The sequence below is a fragment of the Bombina bombina genome, chromosome 2 (genome assembly GCF_027579735.1).
Source record: "Bombina bombina isolate aBomBom1 chromosome 2, aBomBom1.pri, whole genome shotgun sequence".
NCBI lineage: Eukaryota > Metazoa > Chordata > Amphibia > Anura > Bombinatoridae > Bombina > Bombina bombina.
Genome location: NC_069500.1, coordinates 419,484,565 through 419,507,581, shown reverse-complemented (window position 1 = coordinate 419,507,581; position 23,017 = coordinate 419,484,565). Strand labels below are relative to the sequence as shown.

At 40.9% G+C, this 23,017-nt stretch overlaps 1 protein-coding gene across 1 annotated transcript in view; it reads left to right on the top strand.

Moving 5' to 3' along the window:
• Window positions 1–23,017, top strand: part of PI4KA (phosphatidylinositol 4-kinase alpha) — a 442,522-nt gene that overhangs the window by 308,264 nt on the left and 111,241 nt on the right. The window contains 1 exon segment of the mRNA XM_053701959.1: window positions 5,656–5,783. Within this exon segment, the coding sequence (XP_053557934.1) occupies window positions 5,656–5,783 (128 nt within the window).

Sequence of the window (23,017 nt, the reverse complement as noted above, 5' to 3'; positions counted from 1 at the left end):
ATGAGACCTCCTGCAAAGAGATTTTTTCTTTCCCGTGTCCCAGTAAATCCAGTAAAAGCTCAAGCATTTCTGAATTGTGTTTCAGATCTAGAGTTGACTGGAGTAATTATGCCAGTTCCAGTTCAGGAACAGGGGATGGGGTTTTATTCAAATCTCTTCATTGTACCAAAGAAGGAGAATTCCTTCAGACCAGTTCTGGATCTAAAAATATTGAATCGTTATGTAAGGATACCAACGTTCAAGATGGTAACTGTAAGGACTATCTTGCCTTTTGTTCAGCAAGGGAATTATATGTCCAAAATAGATTTACAGGATGCATATCTGCATATTCCGATTCATCCGGATCATTATCGGTTCCTGAGATTCTCTTTTCTGGACAAGCATTACCAGTTTGTGGCTCTGCCGTTTGGCCTTGCTACAGCTCCAAGAATTTTTACAAAGGTTCTCGGTGCCCTTCTGTCTGTAATCAGAGAACAGGGTATTGTGGTATTTCCTTATTTGGACGATATCTTGGTACTTGCTCAGTCTTTACATTTAGCAGAATTTCATACGAATCGACTTGTGTTGTTTCTTCAAGATCATGGTTAGAGGATCAATTTACCAAAAAGTTCATTGATTCCTCAGACAAGGGTAACCTTTCTGGGTTTCCAAATAGATTCAGTGTCCATGACTCTGTCTTTAACAGACAAGAGGCGTCTAAAACTGATGGCAGCTTGTCGAAACCTTCAGTCACAATCATTCCCTTCGGTAGCCTTATGCATGGAAATTCTAGGTCTTATGACTGCTGCATCGGACGCGATCATCTTTGCTCGTTTTCACATGCGACCTCTTCAGCTTTGTATGCTGAATCAATGGTGCAAGGATTACACAAAGATATCTCAATTAATATCTTTAAAACCGATTGTTCGACACTCTCTAACGTGGTGGACAGATCACCATCGTTTAATTCAGGGGGCTTCTTTTGTGCTTCCGACCTGGACTGTAATTTCAACAGATGCAAGTCTCACAGGTTGGGGAGCTGTGTGGGGATCTCTGACGGCACAAGGAGTTTGGGAATCTCAGGAGGTGAGATTACCGATCAATATTTTGGAACTCCGTGCAATTTTCAGAGCTCTTCAGTTTTGGCCTCTTCTGAAGAGAGAATCGTTCATTTGTTTTCAGACAGACAATGTCACAACTGTGGCATACATCAATCATCAAGGAGGAACTCACAGTCCTCTGGCTATGAAAGAAGTATCTCGAATTTTGGTTTGGGCGGAATCCAGCTCCTGTCTAATCTCTGCGGTTCATATCCCAGGTGTAGACAATTGGGAAGCGGATTATCTTAGTCGCCAAACGTTGCATCCGGGCGAATGGTCTCTTCACCCAGAGGTATTTCTTCAGATCGTTCAAATGTGGGAACTTCCAGAAATAGATTTGATGGCGTCCCATCTAAACAAGAAACTTCCCAGGTATCTGTCCAGATCCCGGGATCCTCAGGCGGAGGCAGTGGATGCATTATCACTTCCTTGGAAGTATCATCCTGCCTATATCTTTCCGCCTCTAGTTCTTCTTCCAAGAGTAATCTCCAAGATTCTGAAGGAATGCTCGTTTGTTCTGCTGGTAGCTCCGGCATGGCCTCACAGGTTTTGGTATGCAGATCTTGTCCGGATGGCCTCTTGCCAACCGTGGACTCTTCCGTTAAGACCAGACCTTCTGTCACAAGGTCCTTTTTTCCATCAGGATCTGAAATCCTTAAATTTAAAGGTATGGAGATTGAACGCTTGATTCTTCGTCAAAGAGGTTTCTCTGATGCTGTGATTAATACTATGTTACAGGCTCGTAAATCTGTATCTAGAGAGATATATTATAGAGTCTGGAAGACTTATATTTCTTGGTGTATTTCTCATCATTTTTCTTGGCATTCTTTTAGAATCCGAGAATTTTACAGTTTCTTCAGGATGGTTTAGATAAAGGTTTGTCCGCAAGTTCCTTGAAAGGACAAATCTCTGCTCTTTCTGTTCTTTTTCACAGAAAGATTGCTATTCTTCCTGATATTCATTGTTTTGTACAAGCTTTGGTTCGTATAAAACCTGTCATTAAGTCAATTTCTCCTCCTTGGAGTTTGAATTTGGTTCTGGGGGCTCTTCAAGCTCCTCCGTTTGAACCTATGCATTCATTGGAAATTAAATTACTTTCTTGGAAAGTTTTGTTCCTTTTGGCCATCTCTTCTGCCAGAAGAGTTTCTGAATTATCTGCTCTTTCTTGTGAGTCTCCTTTTCTGATTTTTCATCAGGATAAGGCGGTGTTGCGAACTTCTTTTGAATTTTTACCTAAAGTTGTGAATTCCAACAACATTAGTAGAGAAATTGTGGTTCCTTCATTATGTCCTAATCCTAAGAATTCTAAGGAGAAATCGTTGCATTCTTTGGATGTTGTTAGAGCTTTGAAATATTATGTTGAAGCTACTAAATCTTTCAGAAAGACTTCTAGTCTATTTGTTATCTTTTCCGGTTCTAGAAAAGGCCAGAAAGCTTCTGCCATTTCTTTGGCATCTTGGTTGAAATCTTTAATTCATCTTGCCTATGTTGAGTCGGGTAAAACTCCGCCTCAGAGAATTACAGCTCATTCTACTAGGTCAGTTTCTACTTCCTGGGCGTTTAGGAATGAAGCTTCGGTTGATCAGATTTGCAAAGCAGCAACTTGGTCCTCTTTGCATACTTTTACTAAATTCTACCATTTTGATGTATTTTCTTCTTCTGAAGCAGTTTTTGGTAGAAAAGTACTTCAGGCAGCGGTTTCAGTTTGAATCTTCTGCTTATGTTTTTCGTTAAACTTTATTTTGGGTGTGGATTATTTTCAGCAGGAATTGGCTGTCTTTATTTTATCCCTCCCTCTCTAGTGACTCTTGTGTGGAAAGATCCACATCTTGGGTAGTCATTATCCCATACGTCACTAGCTCATGGACTCTTGCTAATTACATGAAAGAAAACATAATTTATGTAAGAACTTACCTGATAAATTCATTTCTTTCATATTAGCAAGAGTCCATGAGGCCCGCCCTTTTTTTGTGGTGGTTATGATTTTGTATAAAGCACAATTATTCCAATTCCTTATTTTATATGCTTTCGCACTTTTTTATCACCCCACTTCTTGGCTATTCGTTAAACTGAATTGTGGGTGTGGCGAGGGGTGTATTTATAGGCATTTTGAGGTTTGGGAAACTTTGCCCCTCCTGGTAGGAATGTATATCCCATACGTCACTAGCTCATGGACTCTTGCTAATATGAAAGAAATGAATTTATCAGGTAAGTTCTTACATAAATTATGTTTTTTGAATCACAAAGTGTTTGTTGCCCTGTTCAGCTCTTGATTTCTGACACTTCTACTATTGATACTAGTGAGCAAATCTACGCGTTTCGGCAGTTAACCATGCCTTTATCAAGATGCTCACACTCCTCTATGTTCAGTCTTTTAAAGCCAATTTCTTTCCTAAGATATGGTGAGTCCACTACGTCATCAATTAGTGGGATATCACTCCTGGACAGCAGGAGGAGGCAAAGAGCACCACAGCAAAGCTTTTAAGTGTCACTCCCCTACCCATAATCCCCAGTCATTTTTTTCCCTCTGTTAATAGAGGAGGTGAAGTTTTGGTGTGTGAAGAAAATTGGATTTCTTTTGCTACAAGCAAGATTTTGGGTATAGCCGTAGTCCACATCAATCTCTTCAGTAGAGTAGTGGGGGTTTTAAAGCAGTTAGGAACGTGTAAGGTGGGCCTTGCTGCGTTTTCCTAGCATGTTGCTGCCCTAGTACAGAAAGCCAGAGTAGGTTTGCTCTGAGTGGCTTCCTTTCATGCTGTGTGAGCTGTCCTCCTGCTGGACAGCTATTTGTGCAGGTAAGTGCCTTTAGTCTTCTGGGGCTAGGACCTGGCACTGAAGGGGTTTCTCTTAGAGACTCCCTGCATCATTTTGGAGACTAGAATCCTGAGTTCAGGGTCATTATAGGCAGTGGGCAGGCAAACTGTATGTGTGACTTTAGAGACTGGGGTTAAACTCTTTATGGCAAGGAAGGATACCCTATCTGTAATCAAATAATATCAAATTTAAATAATAGTAAATTGAAATAATGTGTTTTATTATTTTAGAAAAAAAGGGATATATTCCCTAAGTGTAGAAAACACATATATATTACCAACCTTCAGTTATAGCTCTAGGATTGGACAATTACTGAACCAATCACAACGGCTGTAAACCTAAATTTGGCTTTAAAAGACCAAACATATCAGAGTGTGAGCATCTTTATAAAGGCAGGGTTAACTGCCGAAACACATAGATTTTCTCGCTAGTATCAATAGTAGAAGTGTCAGAAATCAAGAGCTAAACAGGGACAACGAACAGTTTGTGATTCAAACGAGTGGTTTGTGCTTAAAATAAACCTGTTGTGGCGCTCTCATCCTATGACCACAAACACTTCTAAAGATGCTATATGGTGATTTCACTCCTTCACATATAAAAGGTTGGTGGAGCAGAACATGTTTATCCAGCACTTTGTGTACATAACAAGTGTCTCTGTCTTTTAAATCCTGTTGTGGCGCTCTAACTGATCTTGTGAGAAAGAAAAGGAAGCACTAACTACCTGGATCGTCAGCCACACAAGCTGAACAAGATTAACAGTGTAACAGAATTCTTTCAGTTACAATATACACATCGGATACTTTAAATCCCTTGCGAGAAAATGTTCTGTTTTAAAAGACAGACCCACTAACCAATCAGAAGGGAGAAGCATAGGTCACGTGACCGGGAAGTTCTATCCACTGGAACGGACGACGATTTGAGAAACCAAGCGTTCACAAACGCAAGGTAAAGGTACTGTTAGCAAAGATCACTCGATCATAGGAAACGTTTGGTCCTCACTTAAAATATTCCTTCTGCACTTCAACAGACTAATCTCGTGCTATTGCAAGTGGGTCCAATATAGACTTTGATACTCACAAGACTGTGATACGAATATGACCCTGTTTTGTCTTGTATTTCTAATCCATTTTTATCCTGTTTATGTGCCAATTGGCAATTTTACTGTATACACATGCACATGTTTTCACATGCATTTTTATGTAGATGCTGGTATCCATTTCTTTTTGTACATATAATTATGTATATGTATATGTCTGCTGTTAATTAAATATCAATATTTTATATATTTTGATTTAAATTCTATCATAATTCATTCATAGACAGCTCTAGTTTCCCCTACCCTTTACTATATCTTTTATGAATTCACATATCTTGAGATTTGACATTTTAGTGATTTCTGCCATCACATTACACTTTTCTCTTTTCATAAGAAAAAGAATACGCACATATCATGCACTAGTGGGAGCTAGCTGCTGAGGTGCCTGCACACATTTCTTTCTTGTGATTGGCTAACTAGATGTATTCATCTAGCTGCCAGTAGTGTAATGCTGTCCATTCAGCAAAGGATACAAGAGAATGAAGCAAATTTGATAATATAAGTAAATTGGAAACAAAATGTTGGTGTTTCCTGTCCCTTTAAATCTGCATTGCTAAAAATGTTCCTTGAAGTTCTGATTGTATTCCATGGGTTTTTAATATATTTGTCTTTTTTTTTTTTGTCCGTCTATCTTTTTTTTTTTTTTTAAATAAAATTGCCATAAAGCTCTTCGCCCAAGTTTCCAACCCAGACAGAGAAGCACTTACGAGAGGATATCAGCATCATGATCAAGTTCTGGACCGCCATGTTTTCAGACAAGAAGTATCTCACAGCAAATCAGCTAGTGCCACCGGGTGAGATTTTGTAGCATCCAGCGACCACTTATATCTTCTTCCACCTGTCTATGCATATTTGTTTAGTCCGTGACAAGTGTTTGTTCTGTTTTAGGGATTCTAGATATGTTAACTTGACAGTATAAATACATTTCTTTCCTAAGATATGGAGAGTCCACAACGTCATCAATTACTAGTGGGGATATCACTCCTAGCCAGTAGGAAGAGGCAAAGAGCACCACAGCTAAGCTGTTAAATGTCACTCCCCTACCCATAATCTCCAGTCATTTTCTTTACCCCTGTCAATGGAGGAGGTGAAGTTTAGTGTCTGAAGAAATTAATTTCTTTTTCGGGTACTTTTCCCTGCAAGCAAGGATTTGGGGTTTAGCTTGGTCCACGTTAATCTCTTCAGTAGAGTATTGGTTGCTTTTAAGCAGTTTGGAAGTTGTGAGGTGGTCCTTGCTCTGTTTTCTTAACATATTACTGCCCTAGTATAGAAAGCCAGAGTAGGTTTACTCTGTTCTTTCTTTTTTCTACAGATCTCTCTAAGGAGTATGTATCCTTTCACGCCTTGTAGGCTGTCGTCCTGCCGGATGGCTAGACTGCAGGTAAGTGCCTTTTGTCTTCTAGGTATGAAGACTGCACTTAATGAAGACAGTTAGCTATACAGATAAGGACATGACACTCCTAATATAGTTACCTCTGCATTTATTTGGGACTTGCAAATCCTTTATGCTCAGGATTTATTAAAGGTACACTCAATCAAAATTAAATTTTCATTATTCAGATAGAGCATGTAATTTTAAACAACTTTCTAATTTACTTCCATTAACAAAATGTGCACATTCTTTTTATATTTAAACTTTTTGAGTCACCAGCTCCTACTGAGCATGTGCAAGAATACGTGTGTATGCATTTGTGAATGGCTGATTGCTTTCACATGGTACGTGTATGCATTTGTGATTGGCTGATGGCTGTCACATGATACAGGGGGAGTGGAAAAAGACATAAGTTTTAAAATTGTCAGAAAAAAAATCTACTACTAATTTGAAGTTCAGACTAAGTGCTATTGCATTGTCTTGTTATCTTGCATTTGTTGATTATGCAAATCTACAGTGTTGACTGGTCCTTTAAGGGCAGGTACAGGCACTTGTATGTGAAGGGCTGTGTTTCACAGGGGCTGTGTGTATCACATAGGACACGCTGTGGTTATGGTCTTTTACTTCTTAAATGGAAAGAGTCCACAGCTGCATTCATTACTTTTGGGAAATAAGAACCTGGCCACCAGAAGCAAAGACACCCCAGCCAAAGACTTAAATACTTCTCCCACTCCCCTCATCCACCAGTCATTCTTTGCCTTTCGTCCCAGGAGGTTGGCAGAGAAGTGTCAGAATTTTTAATTTTATTTTTTTGTCTCTTATGGAGGGTAGTACTCTTCGGCATGGGACAGGAGTTTTAAGTAGTCCTGTCAGTCTCTCAGTGAGGGCTTGGATGAAAGTTAGAGTCCGGAGATGCAAGGAGAGTCTTTCTGCGAAACCATCCCGACTCATGTTAACAGCTCCTCAAGCAATCAGCATTGTCGAACTTGGCTCCGCTGCCTGCTTTCTTCTCTCAAGTCCATGGCGGAGGCAATGCTACTATCTGTCACACTTGAAAGGCCGTGTTCCTGTTCCACGTCGTAGATTCCGGTAAGATCCTTTCATTTTACTTTATTCATCATTGTACTGTAATGTGAATGTTTTCCGAGAGGCTTCCACCTTGCGGGGCTAACTAATAACATAATGGTCTCAGTGAGTCTCTTTTAGTATCTTGGAATTGAGGGTTAATATCTCCTGAGGGGGGTTATTGAACAGGGGGGTTTATATTCATGTTTGTTATGTAATTCAACCTGCTTATGTGTGATGTTTTTGGGATCGTGGTTGGGAACTTTGAGGCCTTTGGAAGTGACGCAGCCTTTTGGTTGGGCGCGCTTTTTTGGCTGTATGGTTCAACTTGTGTTCGGACGTGATTACGTTCCATTTTCCATTTCCACATTCCGGACCGTGTGGCGAAGGAAATTTCTTTCATGTAATTGGCAAGAGTCCATGAGCTAGTGACGTATGGGATATACAATCCTACCAGGAGGGGCAAAGTTTCCCAAACCTCAAAATGCCTATAAATACACCCCTCACCACACCCACAATTCAGTTTTACAAACTTTGCCTCCTATGGAAGTGGTGAAGTAAGTTTGTGCTAGATTTCTACGTTGATATGCGCTTCTCAGCTTTTTTGAAGCCCGGTATTACCTATTGAATAAAATGGTCATCCTAACGGGGATCTATTTCATAGTTTCTCTGTTATCGGTTGTAGAGATTAATCTCCTACCTCCCTTTTCAGATCGTCGTTATACTCTTATATACTATTACCTCTGCTGATTCTTGTTTCAGTACTGGTTTGGTATCTACTTTATGTAATTGAGTGTCTGTTGGTAAGTATGTTTCCTTTATTTAAGACACTCTCAGCTATGGTTTGTCACTTTATATTTAAAGTTCTAAATATATGTTTGTACTTATATTTGCCATGATTCAGGTTTATCAGTATATTTCCTTTTTTGCAGACTGTCAGTTTCATATTTGGGAAATTAATAAAAAAAAATTTAAAAAAAACTCTTACCTGAAGTTTTCAAATTGACTCTTTTTTTAAAATTGCGGGCTGTTAGGCTCGCGGGAGCGCAAAATGCTATAATTTATTGCGTCATTCTTGGCACGAGATTTTTTTGGCACGAGAATTACGTTTGTTGGCGTAATTTCGTCATTTCCGCTGTCTTAGTTGGCACCGAGTTTTTTCACGTAGTTGCGTCATCTATGACGCTCGTGTTTGTTGCAGACGTTCTTGGCACCAAAAAATATTTTGTCAGTTGGGCGTCATACTTTTTGACATTATTTAAGACTTCATTTCTTTTTGCTTCTGGTTTCCAGAGGCTTATTTTGTTTTGCATTCTTTCCCATTCCTGAAACTGTCATATAAGGAAATAGATAATTTTGCTTTATATGTTATTTTTTTCTCTTACATATTGCAAGATGTCTCAAACTGACCCTGTTTCAGAATCTACTACTGGAATCCTGCTGCCTGATGCCGGTTCTACCAAAGCTAAGTGCATTTGTTGTAATCTTGTGGTAACTGTTCCTCCGGCTGTAATTTGTGATAGTTGTCATAACAAACTTTTACATGCAGACAATATTTCCATTAGTAGTAGTCCATTACCTGTTGCTGGTCCTTCAACATCTAATGATCTGGATATTTCTGTTAATGTGAGAGAATTTGTTTCTAATTCCATTCAGAAGGCTTTGTCTGTCATACTGCCTTCTAATAAACGTAAAAGGTCTTTTAAAATTTCTCATAAGATTGATGAATTTTTAAATGACCGACAACATTCTGATTTATCTATCTCTGATGAGGATCTATCTGGTTCAGAAGATTCTGCCTCAGATATTGACACTGACAAATCTTCATATTTGTTTAAAATGGAGTATATTCGTTCCTTATTAAAGGAGGTGTTGATTGCATTAGATATGGAGGAGGCTAATCCTCTTGATATTAAAACTAATAAACGTTTAAATTCGGTTTTTAAAGCTCATGTAGTTATTCCTGAGGTTTTTCCAGTTCCTGATACTATTTCAGATGTGATTTCTAGGGAATTGAATACACTGGGTGCTTCTTTTACTCCTTCTTCATAGTTTAAGAAATTGTATCCTTTGTCGTCTGATAGATTGGAGTTTTGGGAAAAGATCCCCAAAGTTGATGGGACCATCTCTACTCTTGCAAAGCGTACTACTATTCCTATGGCAGATAGTACTTCTTTTAAATATCCTTTAGATAGGAAACTTGAATCTTATCTAAGGAAAGCTTATTTATGTTCAGGTCATCTTCTTAGGCCTGCTATTTCTTTAGCTGATGTTGCAGCTGCTTCAACTTTTTGGTTGGAAACCTTAGCGCAACAAGTACCAGATCATAATGTGTATAGCATTGTTAAGCTAATTCAACATGCTAATAATTTCATTTGTGATGCCATTTTTGATATCATTAGAATTGATGTTAGATATATGTATTTAGCTAGAAGAGCTTTATGGCTTAAATCTTGGAATGCTGATATGACTTCTAAATCAACGTTGCTTTCTCTCTCTTTCCAAGGTAATAAATTATTTGGTTCTCAGTTGGATTCTATTATTTCAACTGTCACTGGGGGGGAAGGGAGCTTTTTTGCCTCAGGATTAAAAATCTAAGGGTAAATTTAAGGCTGCTAGCCGTTTTCGTTCCTTTCAACAAAATAAGGAACAGAAACCTGACCCTTCCCCTAAGGGAACGGTTTCCAATTGGAAGCCTTCTTCAGTCTGGAATAAATCCAAGCCATTTAAAAGATCAAAATCAACCCCCAAGTCCGCATGAAGGTGCGGCCCTCATTCCAGCCCAGCTGGTCGGGGGCAGACTAAGATTTTTCAAGGATGTTTGGATCAATTCAGTCCAAAATAATCGGATTCAGAACATTGTCTCTCAGGGGTACAGAATAGGTTTCAAAGTAAGGCTGCCTGTGAGAAGTTTCTTTCTCTCACGCATTCCAGTGAACCCAGAAAAAGCTCAGGCTTTCCTGAAGTGTGTTTCAGACCTGGAGTTTTCTGGGGTAATTGTGCCAGTTCCTTTTCAGGAACGGGGTCTGGGGTTTTATTCAAATCTGTTCATTGTCCCAAAGAAGGAGAATTCTTTCAGACCAGTTCTGGATCTAAAAAGTTTGAATCGTTATGTAAGAATACCAACATTCAAGATGGTGACTATAAGGACTATTCTGCCTTTTGTTCAGCAAGGGCATTATATGTCCACAATAGACTTACAGGATGCATATCTTCATATTCCGATTCATCCAGATCACTATCAGTTCCTGAGATTCTCTTTTCTAGACAAGCATTACCAATTTGTTGCTCTTCCTTTTGGCCTAGCAACAGCTCCAAGGATCTTTTCAAAGGTTCTCGGTGCCCTACTATCTGTAATCAGAGAGCAGGGTATTGCGGTGTTTCCTTTTTTGGACGATATCTTGGTACTTGCTCAGTCTTTACATTCTGCAGAATCTCACACTAATCAACTAGTGTTGTTTCTTCAAAGACATGGTTGGAGGATCAATTTACCAAAAAGTTCTTTGATTCCTCAGACAAGGGTAACCTTTTTAGGATTCCAAATAGATTCAGTATCCATGACTTTGTCTCTAAAAGACAAAAGACGTCTGAAATTGGTTTCAGCTTGTCGGAACCTTCAGTTTCAATCATTCCCTTCAGTAGCTATGTGCATGGAGGTTTTAGGTCTCATGACTGCAGCATCGGACGCGATCCCCTTTGCTCGTTTTCACATGAGACCTCTTCAGCTTTGTATGCTGAACCAATGGTGCAGGGATTATACAAAGATATCACAATTAATATCCTTAAATCCCAATGTTCGACTATCTCTCACTTGGTGGTTAGATCAAGTGGCCTCTTTTGTTCGTCCAACCTGGACTGTGATCACAACAGATGCAAGTCTTTCAGGTTGGGGAGCTGTCTGGGGATCTCTGACAGTGCAGGGGGTTTGGAAATCTCAAGAGGCGAAATTACCAATCAATATTGTGGCACTTGCGATTCTCAGAGCTCTTCAGTTTGGTCTCTACTGAAGAGAGAACCGTTTATTTGTTTTCAGACAGACAATGTCACAACCGTGGCATATGTCAATCATCAGGGTGGGACTCACAGTCCTCAGGCTATGAAAGAAGTATCTCGGATACTTACTTGGGCGGAATCCAGCTCCTGTCTAATCTCTGCGGTCCATATCCCAGGTATAGACAATTGGGAGAGTGGTCTCTTCACCCAGATGTGTTTTTTCTGATTGTTCAGATGTGGGGGCTTCCAGAAATAGATCTGATGGCTTCTCATCTAAACAGGAAACTTCCCAGGTATCTGTCCAGGTCCATGGATCCTCAGGTGGAAGCAGTGGATGCGTTGACACTTCCTTGGAATTATCAACCTGCTTATATTTTTCCGCCTCTAGTTCTTCTTCCAAGAATTATTTCCAAAATCATAATAGAGCATTCGTTTGTACTGCTGGTGGCTCCAGCATGGCCACACAGGTTTCGGTATGCGGATCTTATTCGGATGTCCAGTTGCCAACCTTGGCCATTTCCATTAAGGCCAGACCTATCTCAAGGCCAGTTTTTCCATCAGGATCTCAAATCATTAAATTTGAAGGTATGGAGATTGAACGCTTAGTGCTTAGTCATAGAGGTTTCTCTGACTCAGTGATTAATACTATGTCGCAGGCTCGTAAATCTGTGTCTAGAAAGATTTATTATCGAGTTTGGAAGACTTGCATTTCATGGTGCTCTTCTCATAAATTCTCTTGGCATTCTTTTAGAATTCCTAGAATTATACAGTTTCTTCAGGATGGTTTAGATAAGGGTTTGTCTGCAAGTTCCTTGAAAGGACATATCTCTGCTCTTTCTGTTCCACAGAAAAATTGCTAATCTTCCTGATATTCATTGTTTTGTTCAGGCTTTGGTTCGTATCAGGCCTGTCATTAAATCAATCTCTCCTCCTTGGAGTCTTAATTTGGTTTTGAAGGCTTTACAGGCTCCTCGTTTGAGCCTATGCATTCTCTGGACATTAAATTACTTTCTTGGAAAGTATTGTTTCTTTTGGCCATCTCTTCTGCTAGAAGAGTTTCTGAATTATCTGCTCTTTCTTGTGAGTCTCCTTTTCTGATTTTTCATCAGGATAAGGCGGTTTTGCGGACTTTGTTTAAATTTTTACCTAAAGTTGTGAACTCCAACAACATTAGTAGAGAAATTGTTGTCCCTTCTTTGTGTCCTAATCCTAAAAATTCTCTGGAGAGATCTTTACATTCTTTGGATGTGGTAAGAGCTTTGAAATATTATGTTGAAGCTACTAAAGATTTCAGGAAGACTTCTAGTCTATTTGTTATCTTATCTGGTTCTAGGAAAGGTCAGAAGGCCTCTGCTATTTCCTTGGCTTCTTGGTTAAAGCTTTTGATTTATCATGCTTATTTGGAGTCGGGTAAATCCCCGCCTCAGAGGATTACGGCTCATTCTACTATGTCAGTTTCTACTTCCTGGGCTTTTAAGAGTGAAGCTTCTGTTGATCAGATTTGCAAAGCAGCAACTTGGTCTTCTTTGCATACTTTTACTAAATTCTACCATTTTGATGTTTTTTCTTCTTCAGAAGCAGTTTTTGGTAGAAAATTTCTTTAGGCAGCTATTTCAGTTTGATTCTTCTGCTTATAATTTCAGTTTTTTTTCATTATCAAGATTAAAACTTTTGATTTGGGTTGTGGATTATTTTTTCAGCGGAATTGGCTGTCTATTTTTTATCCCTCCCTCTCTAGTGACTGTTGCGTGGAGTTCCACATCTTGGGTATTTTCTATCCCATACGTCACTAGCTCATGGACTCTTGCCAATTACATGAAAGAATTCATAATTCATGTAAGAATTTACCTGATAAATTCATTTCTTTCATATTGGCAAGAGTCCATGAGACCCACCCTTTTTTATGGTGGTTATGAATTTTTTGTATAAAGCACAATTATTCTAATTCCTTGTTGATGCTTTCGCTTCTTTGTTATCACCCCAATTCTTGGCTATTCGTTAAACTGAATTGTGGGTGGGGTGGGGGGTGTATTTATAGGCATTTTGAGGTTTGGGAAACTTTGCCCCTCCTGGTAGGATTGTATATCCCATACATCACTAGCTCATGGACTCTTGCCAATATGAAAGAAATTAATTTATCTGGTGAATTCTTACATAAATTATGTTTTTCTAGTCCGCAGGGGTCTGATCATAGGAGGTGGTGAGTGCCCCGGCCATTGTGGGTGTCAGGTGCCGTTTTTGTTTTACTATTTTAGTCCATATTTATATTTCCTCTATCCAGTAATAGAGGATTCTGATGCTGAGACTATGCTAATTTCAGATTCAGTTATGGAGGTTTCTGATACTGAGACTATTTTCATATTTCAGATTCTGTGTCCGGTGACGAATCCGGTCTGGCCTCATTGACACAACCAGTTTTGTTCCGTATGCCATTTTAAAGCGCCTGGTTCCTCGGGCTGGGGGAATCAATGGACAGCTGAGCCATCCACCTCTGGGCGTCCTGTCTTCCCGAGAGGCGATTTCCCTACCAATTCATACTTCTACACATGCGGGTAACCCAGTTTCTGATTCCTCCATGCAGGGTGGCGTGTGTCCCCCCCCCACCCTGGAGGTTGCAGCATGTTTTCGCTTCCACATAATGTTGACGATTGTTCGTCTGCAGAGTCCAGACATTTATTTGAGAATGTGCTTGTGCCCTATATTCCCGGGCCTTCCGCCTTGGGGAGGGCCTCTACAGTTCCCCGCGGGTGTAACTGTTCCTGAGTGTTGTGCCTTTCGTTACAGGATTGCGCGCCTTCGCGTATTGCTCAGACATGTTTTTCAGTTATTGAATGACCTTATCTTTACCAGATACTGGGATTTTCAGTCTGCTAATTCGAATGGTGCACCTCATTAGACATGTGGGGATGAGGTAATCTCCTGATTGTCATTTTATTGAGATTTCTTTTACAAAGATATGACGAGTCCACGGATTTCATCCTTACTTGTGGGATATTAACCTCCTGCTAACAGAAAGTGGCAAAGAGCACCACAGCAGAGCTGTATATATAGCTCCTCCCTTCCCCTCCACCTCCAGTCATTCTCTTTGCCTGTGTTATACTAGGAAGACATGGTAAAGTGAGGTGTTAGTTTTAGTTTCTTTAATCAAGAAGTTTTTTATTTTAAATGGTACCGGTGCGTACTATTTTCCTCAGGGGGATATGGAAGATTTCTGCCCTGAGATTGATGATCTTAGCAGTTGTAACTAAGATCCACGCTGGTTCCCACAAGACTTCTGAAGGTAACCATGAGACATCTTCAGTGTGGAGACCGGTTTCATGCTACAAGCAGCATTAAGGTATGTGCAGCCTTTTTTATTCTGAGGAGACTTGTTGTATCAGAATTGGCTGGCATTATTTCCCTGTATGGGAATGGGGTAAGCAGTATTAATATTTTATACAAGAGGGTATTACTGGAGTCGAATTAGCATAAACAAAAGCAATTTGATCAGATTGCAAACATTATTCATGAATGTCTACCGATCCTTAAAGGAGATGGAGATCTCTACGACATAGTGCAAAAGGGATGTAAATGCATCCCAAGGAAAAATAAGACCTTGGGTAATATCCTGGCCCCAAGTGAAATCAAAACAAACCCACAAAGAGTCATAAGCTGGCTGGAATGCAAGGGCCACTATAGATGTGGTGCTACTAGATGCAAAGCTTGCTCTTATACTCTAACGGGTAAAACTTTTCAATCAACACACACTCAAAGAGTGTTTACTATTGATGCATGCACAAATTGTCGCAGCACATATGTAGTGTACCTTGTGACTTGCCAAGAATGTTTAAAACAGTACGTTGGTCTTACTACAAGGGAAGCTAGAGAGCGGATAAAAGAACATATCTATGATATTAAATCTGAAGATCCTGACTCACAAGTGGCGAGACATTTTAAATTTTGTCATAATAGTAGTACTAACAATTTAGTGTGGCAAGTTATTGAATGGGTTAGAGTCCCCAATAGAGGGGGTGATAGAGACAAACTGCTTCGCATGCGCGAGGCATTTTGGATCTTCAAATTGGAAACAAGGGCACCTAGGGGCCTAAATATACATACAGATCTCATAAATTGCTGGAGATAATTCTATTGGCATTTGTCACAATGACATAGTATAGTTATTTCCTAGTCCTTCTTTTTGATAAATTCTATATATCTTACACCTAGGTTGATATTCAGAATGAGCACCAAGTTTTGGATATATGTGCTTATTCTGTTCCTGTCAGTGGCCTTACTAAAGATCGACAAGATTAATAGTATTGTATTACTTTCCTTATTGTCCTTTTCACATACCGACAATAGATATTAAGTGCATAGAGATAATATGTTATCATTATTACCTAGCTATAAGTTTAGCGAAATAAAATAGGGTTAAAGTTCTCTAAAGTTTACGAATGTTATAATGAGAAAGCCTTAATTCGTTTAGTGGGGAAATAGCTCAGGAATACACAAATATGAAAGTACATATTGAGATAACTTCTCTTTAAATTGTCATAATGTTAAATACAAAAAATGACACCCCTAAGCTATATAACACGCAGAATCTGGCTGCATAACCTAAAAGCAATTTTTTGATGAATCTATTATACAAGAGATCAAACTTTACCATAACACACAAAAAAGAAATTGTAACATCTAATAATATTATTATCCATGTGTATAAAGTAACTTTACATATCTATTGCCAAGTAACGCTTTGTAGTATCTAAGTATCTAGACCTTCTTTCTTTATTAGATTGTAACATTCATATATGTATAAGCTGGTAATTAAGGAGTTAAACGAAGACATTACACGTCACTGTGATTTGTAAATTTAAGGAGGCTGTGTATCTGAGACGGCACGGTCTATGATTAAGGCAGTGAGCTGAAACATGTCAGACCGCTGCTGTCTCAGATCTGACCTGTTATGTTTAGTGCTGTGAATTTTCAATTTTAACCTCGTATGGCAATAAAATTTACCTTTTAAATTCTTAAGCCTGTGGCCCCGACTCGCCCTTTTTTCTATTTTTTGCTGTATTACTGGAGTCCCTGATTTTATTTAATGGTTGACTTATGGGCATTGTGTGACACTATGGTCATTCATTAAAAAAACGATGTATAACTTTTTTATTTCTGTCATGCATATGTTTGTTTACTGATGCTGCTTTTCAAATTGCTAAATTAGCGGCAAAGAATGCAGGATTTGCTATTTTAGCACGTAGAGCATTGTGGCTCAAATCTTGGTCTGCTGATGTGTCATCAAAACATAAGCTGTTAGCAATTCCCTTTAAAGGTAAGACCCTTTTCGGGTTAGAATTGAAGGAAATCCTTTCTGATATTACAGGAGGTAAAGGCCATGCCCTACCTCAGGATAAGTTGGTTTAGATGAGGGATAAACAGAATAATTTTCGTTATTTTCGGAAATTTAAAGGAGGACCCCCCGCTTCTTCCTCAAAGCAGGGAGGGAATTTTACCCAATCTAAGTCAGTCTGGAGACCCAATCAGAACTGGAATAAGGGTAAACAATCCAAAAGCCAGCTGCTGCTCCTAAGACAGCATGAAGGGGCAGCCCCCGATCCTGGCCTGGATCTAGTAGGGGGCAGACTATCTTTCTTTGCTCAGGCTTGGGTAAGAGATGTTCAGGATCCCTGGGCACTAGAAATAGTGACCCATGGTTATCAATTGGAATTCAAGGACTTTCTCCCAAGAGAGAGATTTCATCTTTCAAAGTTATCTGCAAACCAGATAAAAAGAGAGGTGTTCTTACGCTGTGTAAAAGACCTTTCGACTATGGGTGTAATTTGTCCAGTCCCAAAATTGGAACAGGGACAGGGGTTTTACTCAAACCTATTTGTGGTTCACAAAAAAGAGGGAACGTTCAGACCTATCTTAGACCTCAAGTGTCTAAACAAATTTCTAAGAGTTCCATCATTCAAGATGGAGACAATACGAACAATTTTGCCAATGATCCAGGAGGGGCAATACATGACTACCGTGGACTTGAAGGATGCTTACCTTCATATTCCAATTCACAAAGATCATCATCAGTTTCTAAGATTTGCCTTCTTGGACAAACATTATCAGTTTGTTGTTCTTCCCTTCCGGTTGGCTACAGCACCAGAATCTTCACAAAGGTTCTAGGGTCTCTTTTGGAGATTCTCAGACCACGAGGCATAGTGGTGGTGCCTTATCTGGACGATATTCTGATTCAGGCGTCAACATATCGTCTGACAAAATCTCACACGGGCACTGTGTTGTCTTTTCTGAGAACTCACGGCTGGAAGTTGAACATAGAGAAGAGTTCACTTGTTCCACAGACAAGGGTTCCTTTCTTGAGAACTCTGATAGACTCGGTAGCCATGAAAATATTTCTGACAGAGGTCAGAAAATCAAAGATTCTAAATACTTGCCAAGCACTTCAGTCCATTCCTCGGCCATCAGTGGCTCAGTGTATGGAGGTAATTGAATTAATGGTAGCGGCAATGGACATAGTTCCGTTTGCTCGCTTTCGTCTCAGACCACTGCAGCTGTGCATGCTCGGACAGTGGAATGGGGATTATGTAGACTTATCTCCTCAGATAAATCTGGATCAAGAGACCAGAAACTCTTCTTTGGTGGTTGTCGCCGGATCATCTGTCCCAAGGGACTTGTTTTCGCAGACCCTCGTGGGGGATAGTGACAACGGATGCCAGCCTTCTGGGCTGGGGTGCAGTTTGGAACTCCCTGAAGGCTCAGGTTGTTTGGACTCAGGTGGAGTCTCTACTTCCAATCAATATTCTGGAACTGAGAGCAATATTCAATGCATTTCAGGCGTGGCCTGAGTTGGCTTTAGCCAAATTCATCAGATTCCAATCGGACAACATTACGACTGTGGCATATATCAATCATCAGTGGGGGAACAAGGAGTTCCTTAGCGATGATAGAAGTATCCAAGATAATCCGTTGGGCAGAGGCCCACTCTTGTCGTCTGTCAGCGATCTATATCCCAGGAATAGAGAACTGGGAAGCGGATTTTCTAAGTCGACAGACTTTTCATCCGGGGGAGTGGGAACTTCACCCGGAGGTATTTGCCTCATTGATTCTCAGATGGGGCAAACCAGAGTTGGATTTTATGGCATCTCGACAAAATACCAAACTTCCAAGATACGGATCCCGGTCAAGGGATCCTCAGGCCGAACTGATAGATGCCTTGGCAGTTCAGCCTAGCTTATGTGTTTCCACCGTTTCCTCTCCTCCCACGCGTGATTGCTCGAATCAAACAGGAGAGAGCATCAGTGATCCTGATAGCGCCTGCGTGGCCACGCAGGGCTTGGTATGCGGATCTAGTGGACATGTCCTCTTTGCCACCGTGGAAACTTCCATTGAGACAGGACCTTCTCATTCAAGGTCCTTTCCAACATCCAAATCTAATTTCCCTGCACCTGACTACGTGGAGATTGAACGCTTGATTTTATCGAAGTGAGGATTCTCTGATTCAGTCATCAATACTTTGATACAGGCCAGAGCGCCTGTCACTAGAAAGATCTATCATAAGATATGGCGTAAATATCTTTATTGTTGTGAATCCAAGGGTTACTCATGGAGTAAAGTTAGGATTCCTAGGATTCTGTCTTTTCTCCAAGAAGGATTGGAGAAAGGGTTATCAGCGAGTTCCTTAAAGGGACAAATTTCAGCTTTGTCAATTCTGTTTCACAAGCGTTTGGCAAATATGTCAGATGTTCAGTCTTTTTGTCAGGCTCTATCTAGAATTAAGCCTGTATATGGACCCATTACTCCTCCCTGGAGTTTGAATTTAGTTCTTCGAGTTCTTCAAGGGGTTCCGTTTGAACCTATGCATTCCATGGATATCAAATTGTTATCTTTGAAAGTTCTGTTTTTACTTGCTATTTCTTCTGCTCGAAGAGTTTCTGAACTTTCAGCACTACAGTGTGATTCTACTTATCTCATTTTTCATTCTGATAAGGTAGTTTTACATACCAAACCTGGATTTCTTCCTAAGGTTGTTTCGAATAAGAATATTAATCAGGAAATAATTGTTCCTTCATTGTGTCCTAATCCTTCTTCCAAGAAGGAGCGTCTGTTACATAACTTGGACGTGGTCCGTGCCTTAAAATTTTACTTACAGGCAACTAAGTATTTCCGTCAGTCATCTTCATTGTTCATTGTTTATTCTGGAAAGCGTAGGGTTCAGAAAGCTACGGCTACCTCTTTCTTTTTGGCTGAGAAGTATCATCCGCCTGGCATATGAGACTGCTGGACAGCAGCCTCCTGAAAGAATTACGGCTCATTCTACTAGGGTTGTGGCTTCCACATGGGCTTTTAAAAACAATGCTTCTGTTGAACAGATTTGTAAGGCTGCGACTTGGTCGTCCCTTCATACTTTTTCCAAATTTTCCAAATTTGATACTTTTGCTTCTTCTGAGGCTATTTTTGGGAGAAAGGTTCTTCAAGCAGTGGTGCCTTCCGTTTAGGTTCCTGTCTTGTCCCTCCCTTTGATCCGTGTCCTATTGCTTTGGTATTAGTTTCCCACAAGTAAGGATGAAATCCATGGACTCGTCATATCTTTGTAAAAGAAAAGTAAATTTATGCTTACCTGATAAATTAATTTCTTTTACGATATGACGAGTCCACGACCCACCCTGTTCTTTTAAGACAGTTTTTCTTTATATTTTTTGTAAACTTTAGTCACCTCTGCACCTTTTAGCCTTTCCTTTTCTCTTCCTATAACCTTCAGCCGAATGACTGGAGGGGAAGGGAGGGGCTATATATACAGCTCTGCTGTGGTGCTCTTTGCCACTTCCTGTTAGCAGGAGGTTAATATCCCACAAGTAAGGATGCAATCCGTGGACTCGTCATATCGTAAAAGAAATTAATTTATCAGGTAAGCATAAATTTACTTCTTTCCCAGTTTTTTGAAAGATAGGGCTCCGTTTGGCTGGTCCTGTGGGCAGGCCTGTGTCTTTTTGGGCGTTAACCTCCGGGTTGCCTTTATTTTATTTGTATCTGATGGGTTATCTTTTATTTGTTTTTTTTTCCTTCGGGAACCTTCTGGGATCGATACTCTTTGTTCTTCTTCGGAAGTTGTTTTGGACACGTTAGTCCTATGTTATAATATAAATATTATGTTTCTTGTTTTTTTTCCCCCTAAGAGGGAGAATTTTGCAGCTTGCCGGTTAGGACCCTAGATGCAGGCTGGTCCTGTTGGGTTCGTTCGGTCTTGCAGCTGTGTTCAGACACGCGGTGCTGTTCTGCTCGGCTGGTACGTTAGAAGCGCCAAGTCCTCAGGTTTTCATGTTCAACTAAGCATTCGAGAGGACCTGTGGGTCCTTAGGGCGGTTAGGGTTCTTTCAGTCCTTATAGCCTTCGGGTTGGAGGGCTTAGTGCCCTATTGCCACAGTTTGAGCGGTTTGGCCTTCGTTTTTAGGCCTCTGGATTGTGGCCTGATCCAACAGTTTGTATCAGATTAGGCAGATTAGCCTGCGGAGGGTTTTGAGTTTGAAACCAGTACAGCTCTTAGCACCTTGCAGGTGTGCGCATATGCTATGTATAGTGTATCTAGATACAGCTTTTACTCTTGACGTGTACTGTCTTTTTGAGTGATGAGACCTTTGCGTCTGCTTCCATTGTCCCATGGTGAGTTGGATCTCCTTTTAGGGATCTGTATTCCGTTGATGGTTGATCCCTGTGGGGACTTTGTTTAGCTTGGGGTTTCCTGACGCTGGAAAGGCTTAGTGCCTGTCTCTTCCCTGTGTCCTCTGCTGGTGTGGAGGTGATGGGGAGACTAGCCCTGCTAGAAGGTTTTTTTTGGACCTCGAGGTATCCCGTATGTTGTCCTGAGGCCTTGAAGTCTCTTCATAGGACTTCTAGCCTTACTCCTTGGAGCGTTGGACTTGGCTAGGGGTGGTTCCTTCCTTTTGGTTGAGGCTTTCAAATTCTTTTTGCTATCCGTATTCTCTGTATATGCATTCATATACCTGTCTGGCTTTTTGGCCAGGTGCAGTGTTTAGTTCTAGGGCAAGGTTGCCTGAACTTTTAGGTGCCCGGACCGGTTTTTCTTACTGATACCTCCGATTGCTGAGGCTTCTGGCCTTTTTCCTGACCCAGTCTTAGGTTGTTTTGGAGTCTTGGATCTCAGGGCTGGTCGGGGTGTTCCACGGTATTTGGAACTTGGGCTATGTCCTTGCTCCATCTATCTGACCTTGTCATGATGGCCAGGTTTTCTGAGTATTTATTACTCTTTGCAAAAGAGCAGCCCAGATGCTCTAGGGTTTGCTTTGTGACTTGCGCCTCAAGGGTTGTTGGTTCATACCCAGCTGCTGGCGCTGGATGTCCATTTCTGGTGAGCCTTACGTTTGCATTCCCTTGGTCAGCTTGCCAGTGTAACCTGTGGAGGCGGAAAGGGGGGATGGGTTCCCCTGGGGTCTTGCGGGCTCCAAGTCAGACTTGTGGTGCCTTTTTTTGTTAGATCCTTAGGTCTATGGTCCTGTCGTCTGTTTCGGAGTCGTGTTGTACCTGTACTCTGTGGAGATGGCTGTGCTATCCTTACGCTCCTTCCTGTACCAGTTTCGGGATTCTTTTGTTCCCCGGTTAGGGATCCCTGAGGCTGGGCTGGTCCAGCTGAGTGGGGGTCTGCAGGTCAGGATGGCCGAGCGGTCTAAGGCGCTACTTTCAGGTTGCAGTCTCCTCTGGATGTGCGGACTTATTGAGTCTATCTATCTAGCTCAGTCTGCTAGGATATGGACTCTGGGTTCTTCAACTTGGGGTTTTCGACTTGGTCTCTTGAAATATGCCCTCTGTCTGAGGGTTGCTTTTGCAGTTTGCTTTCTGCTTGACTGCTTCTTCCTTCTTGCAAGTACCTTCTTTGTCATCTCGTTATGGACTCTGGGTTCTTCAACTTGGGGTTTTCGACTTGGTCTCTTCCACATTTTTTTGTGGTTGAATACTTTAGTGTTCTCTGTTCCGATGCTTGTAGGACTTTTTTGGTTGCATTCAGTACTTGCAGGATGTTGGGGAGAAGTCTTTTCTGTCTCTGTGCCCGGGTTTATCCCAGGTTTCACTGGTATAGGCATGGCCTCCTTTCCTGTTTGGGCCCCTTTGGGTCTTTGTGAGTTGGGCTCACTATTGGAGGTGTTCTTTTTTGGAGGGGACCTTTCGGTTTCCTCGGTTCTTCTTGCCTTGTCCCCTCTTGGGTTTTGGTTGATGTTCCCTTCATAAGTGGGGGGTGTCTTGGTTGGGGACCGTCTGTTGGGCGACGGTGTCTCCTGTAGGACTGTTCGCTCCGTCGAGTCCGTTTTGCGGTCTCTAGTTTGGCTTATGGACTAGCTGTGAGTCAGTGTCATTGTGGCTTTTCCTTCAAAAAAATTTCGGCTTCGGACGAAGCAGGGTTTTTATTGGGTAGAGGTTCAGGCCTGGTGCCCTCAGTATGGGCCACCTATTGTACCCTCTTATCTTGGCATTCAGTGTCCTCTATAGCTTGGTTATTGTTTTCCCAAAAGTAATACATGCAGCTGTGGATTCTTTCCATTTAAGAAGAAACACATAAATTATGCTTACCTGATAATTTCCTTTTCTTCTGATGGA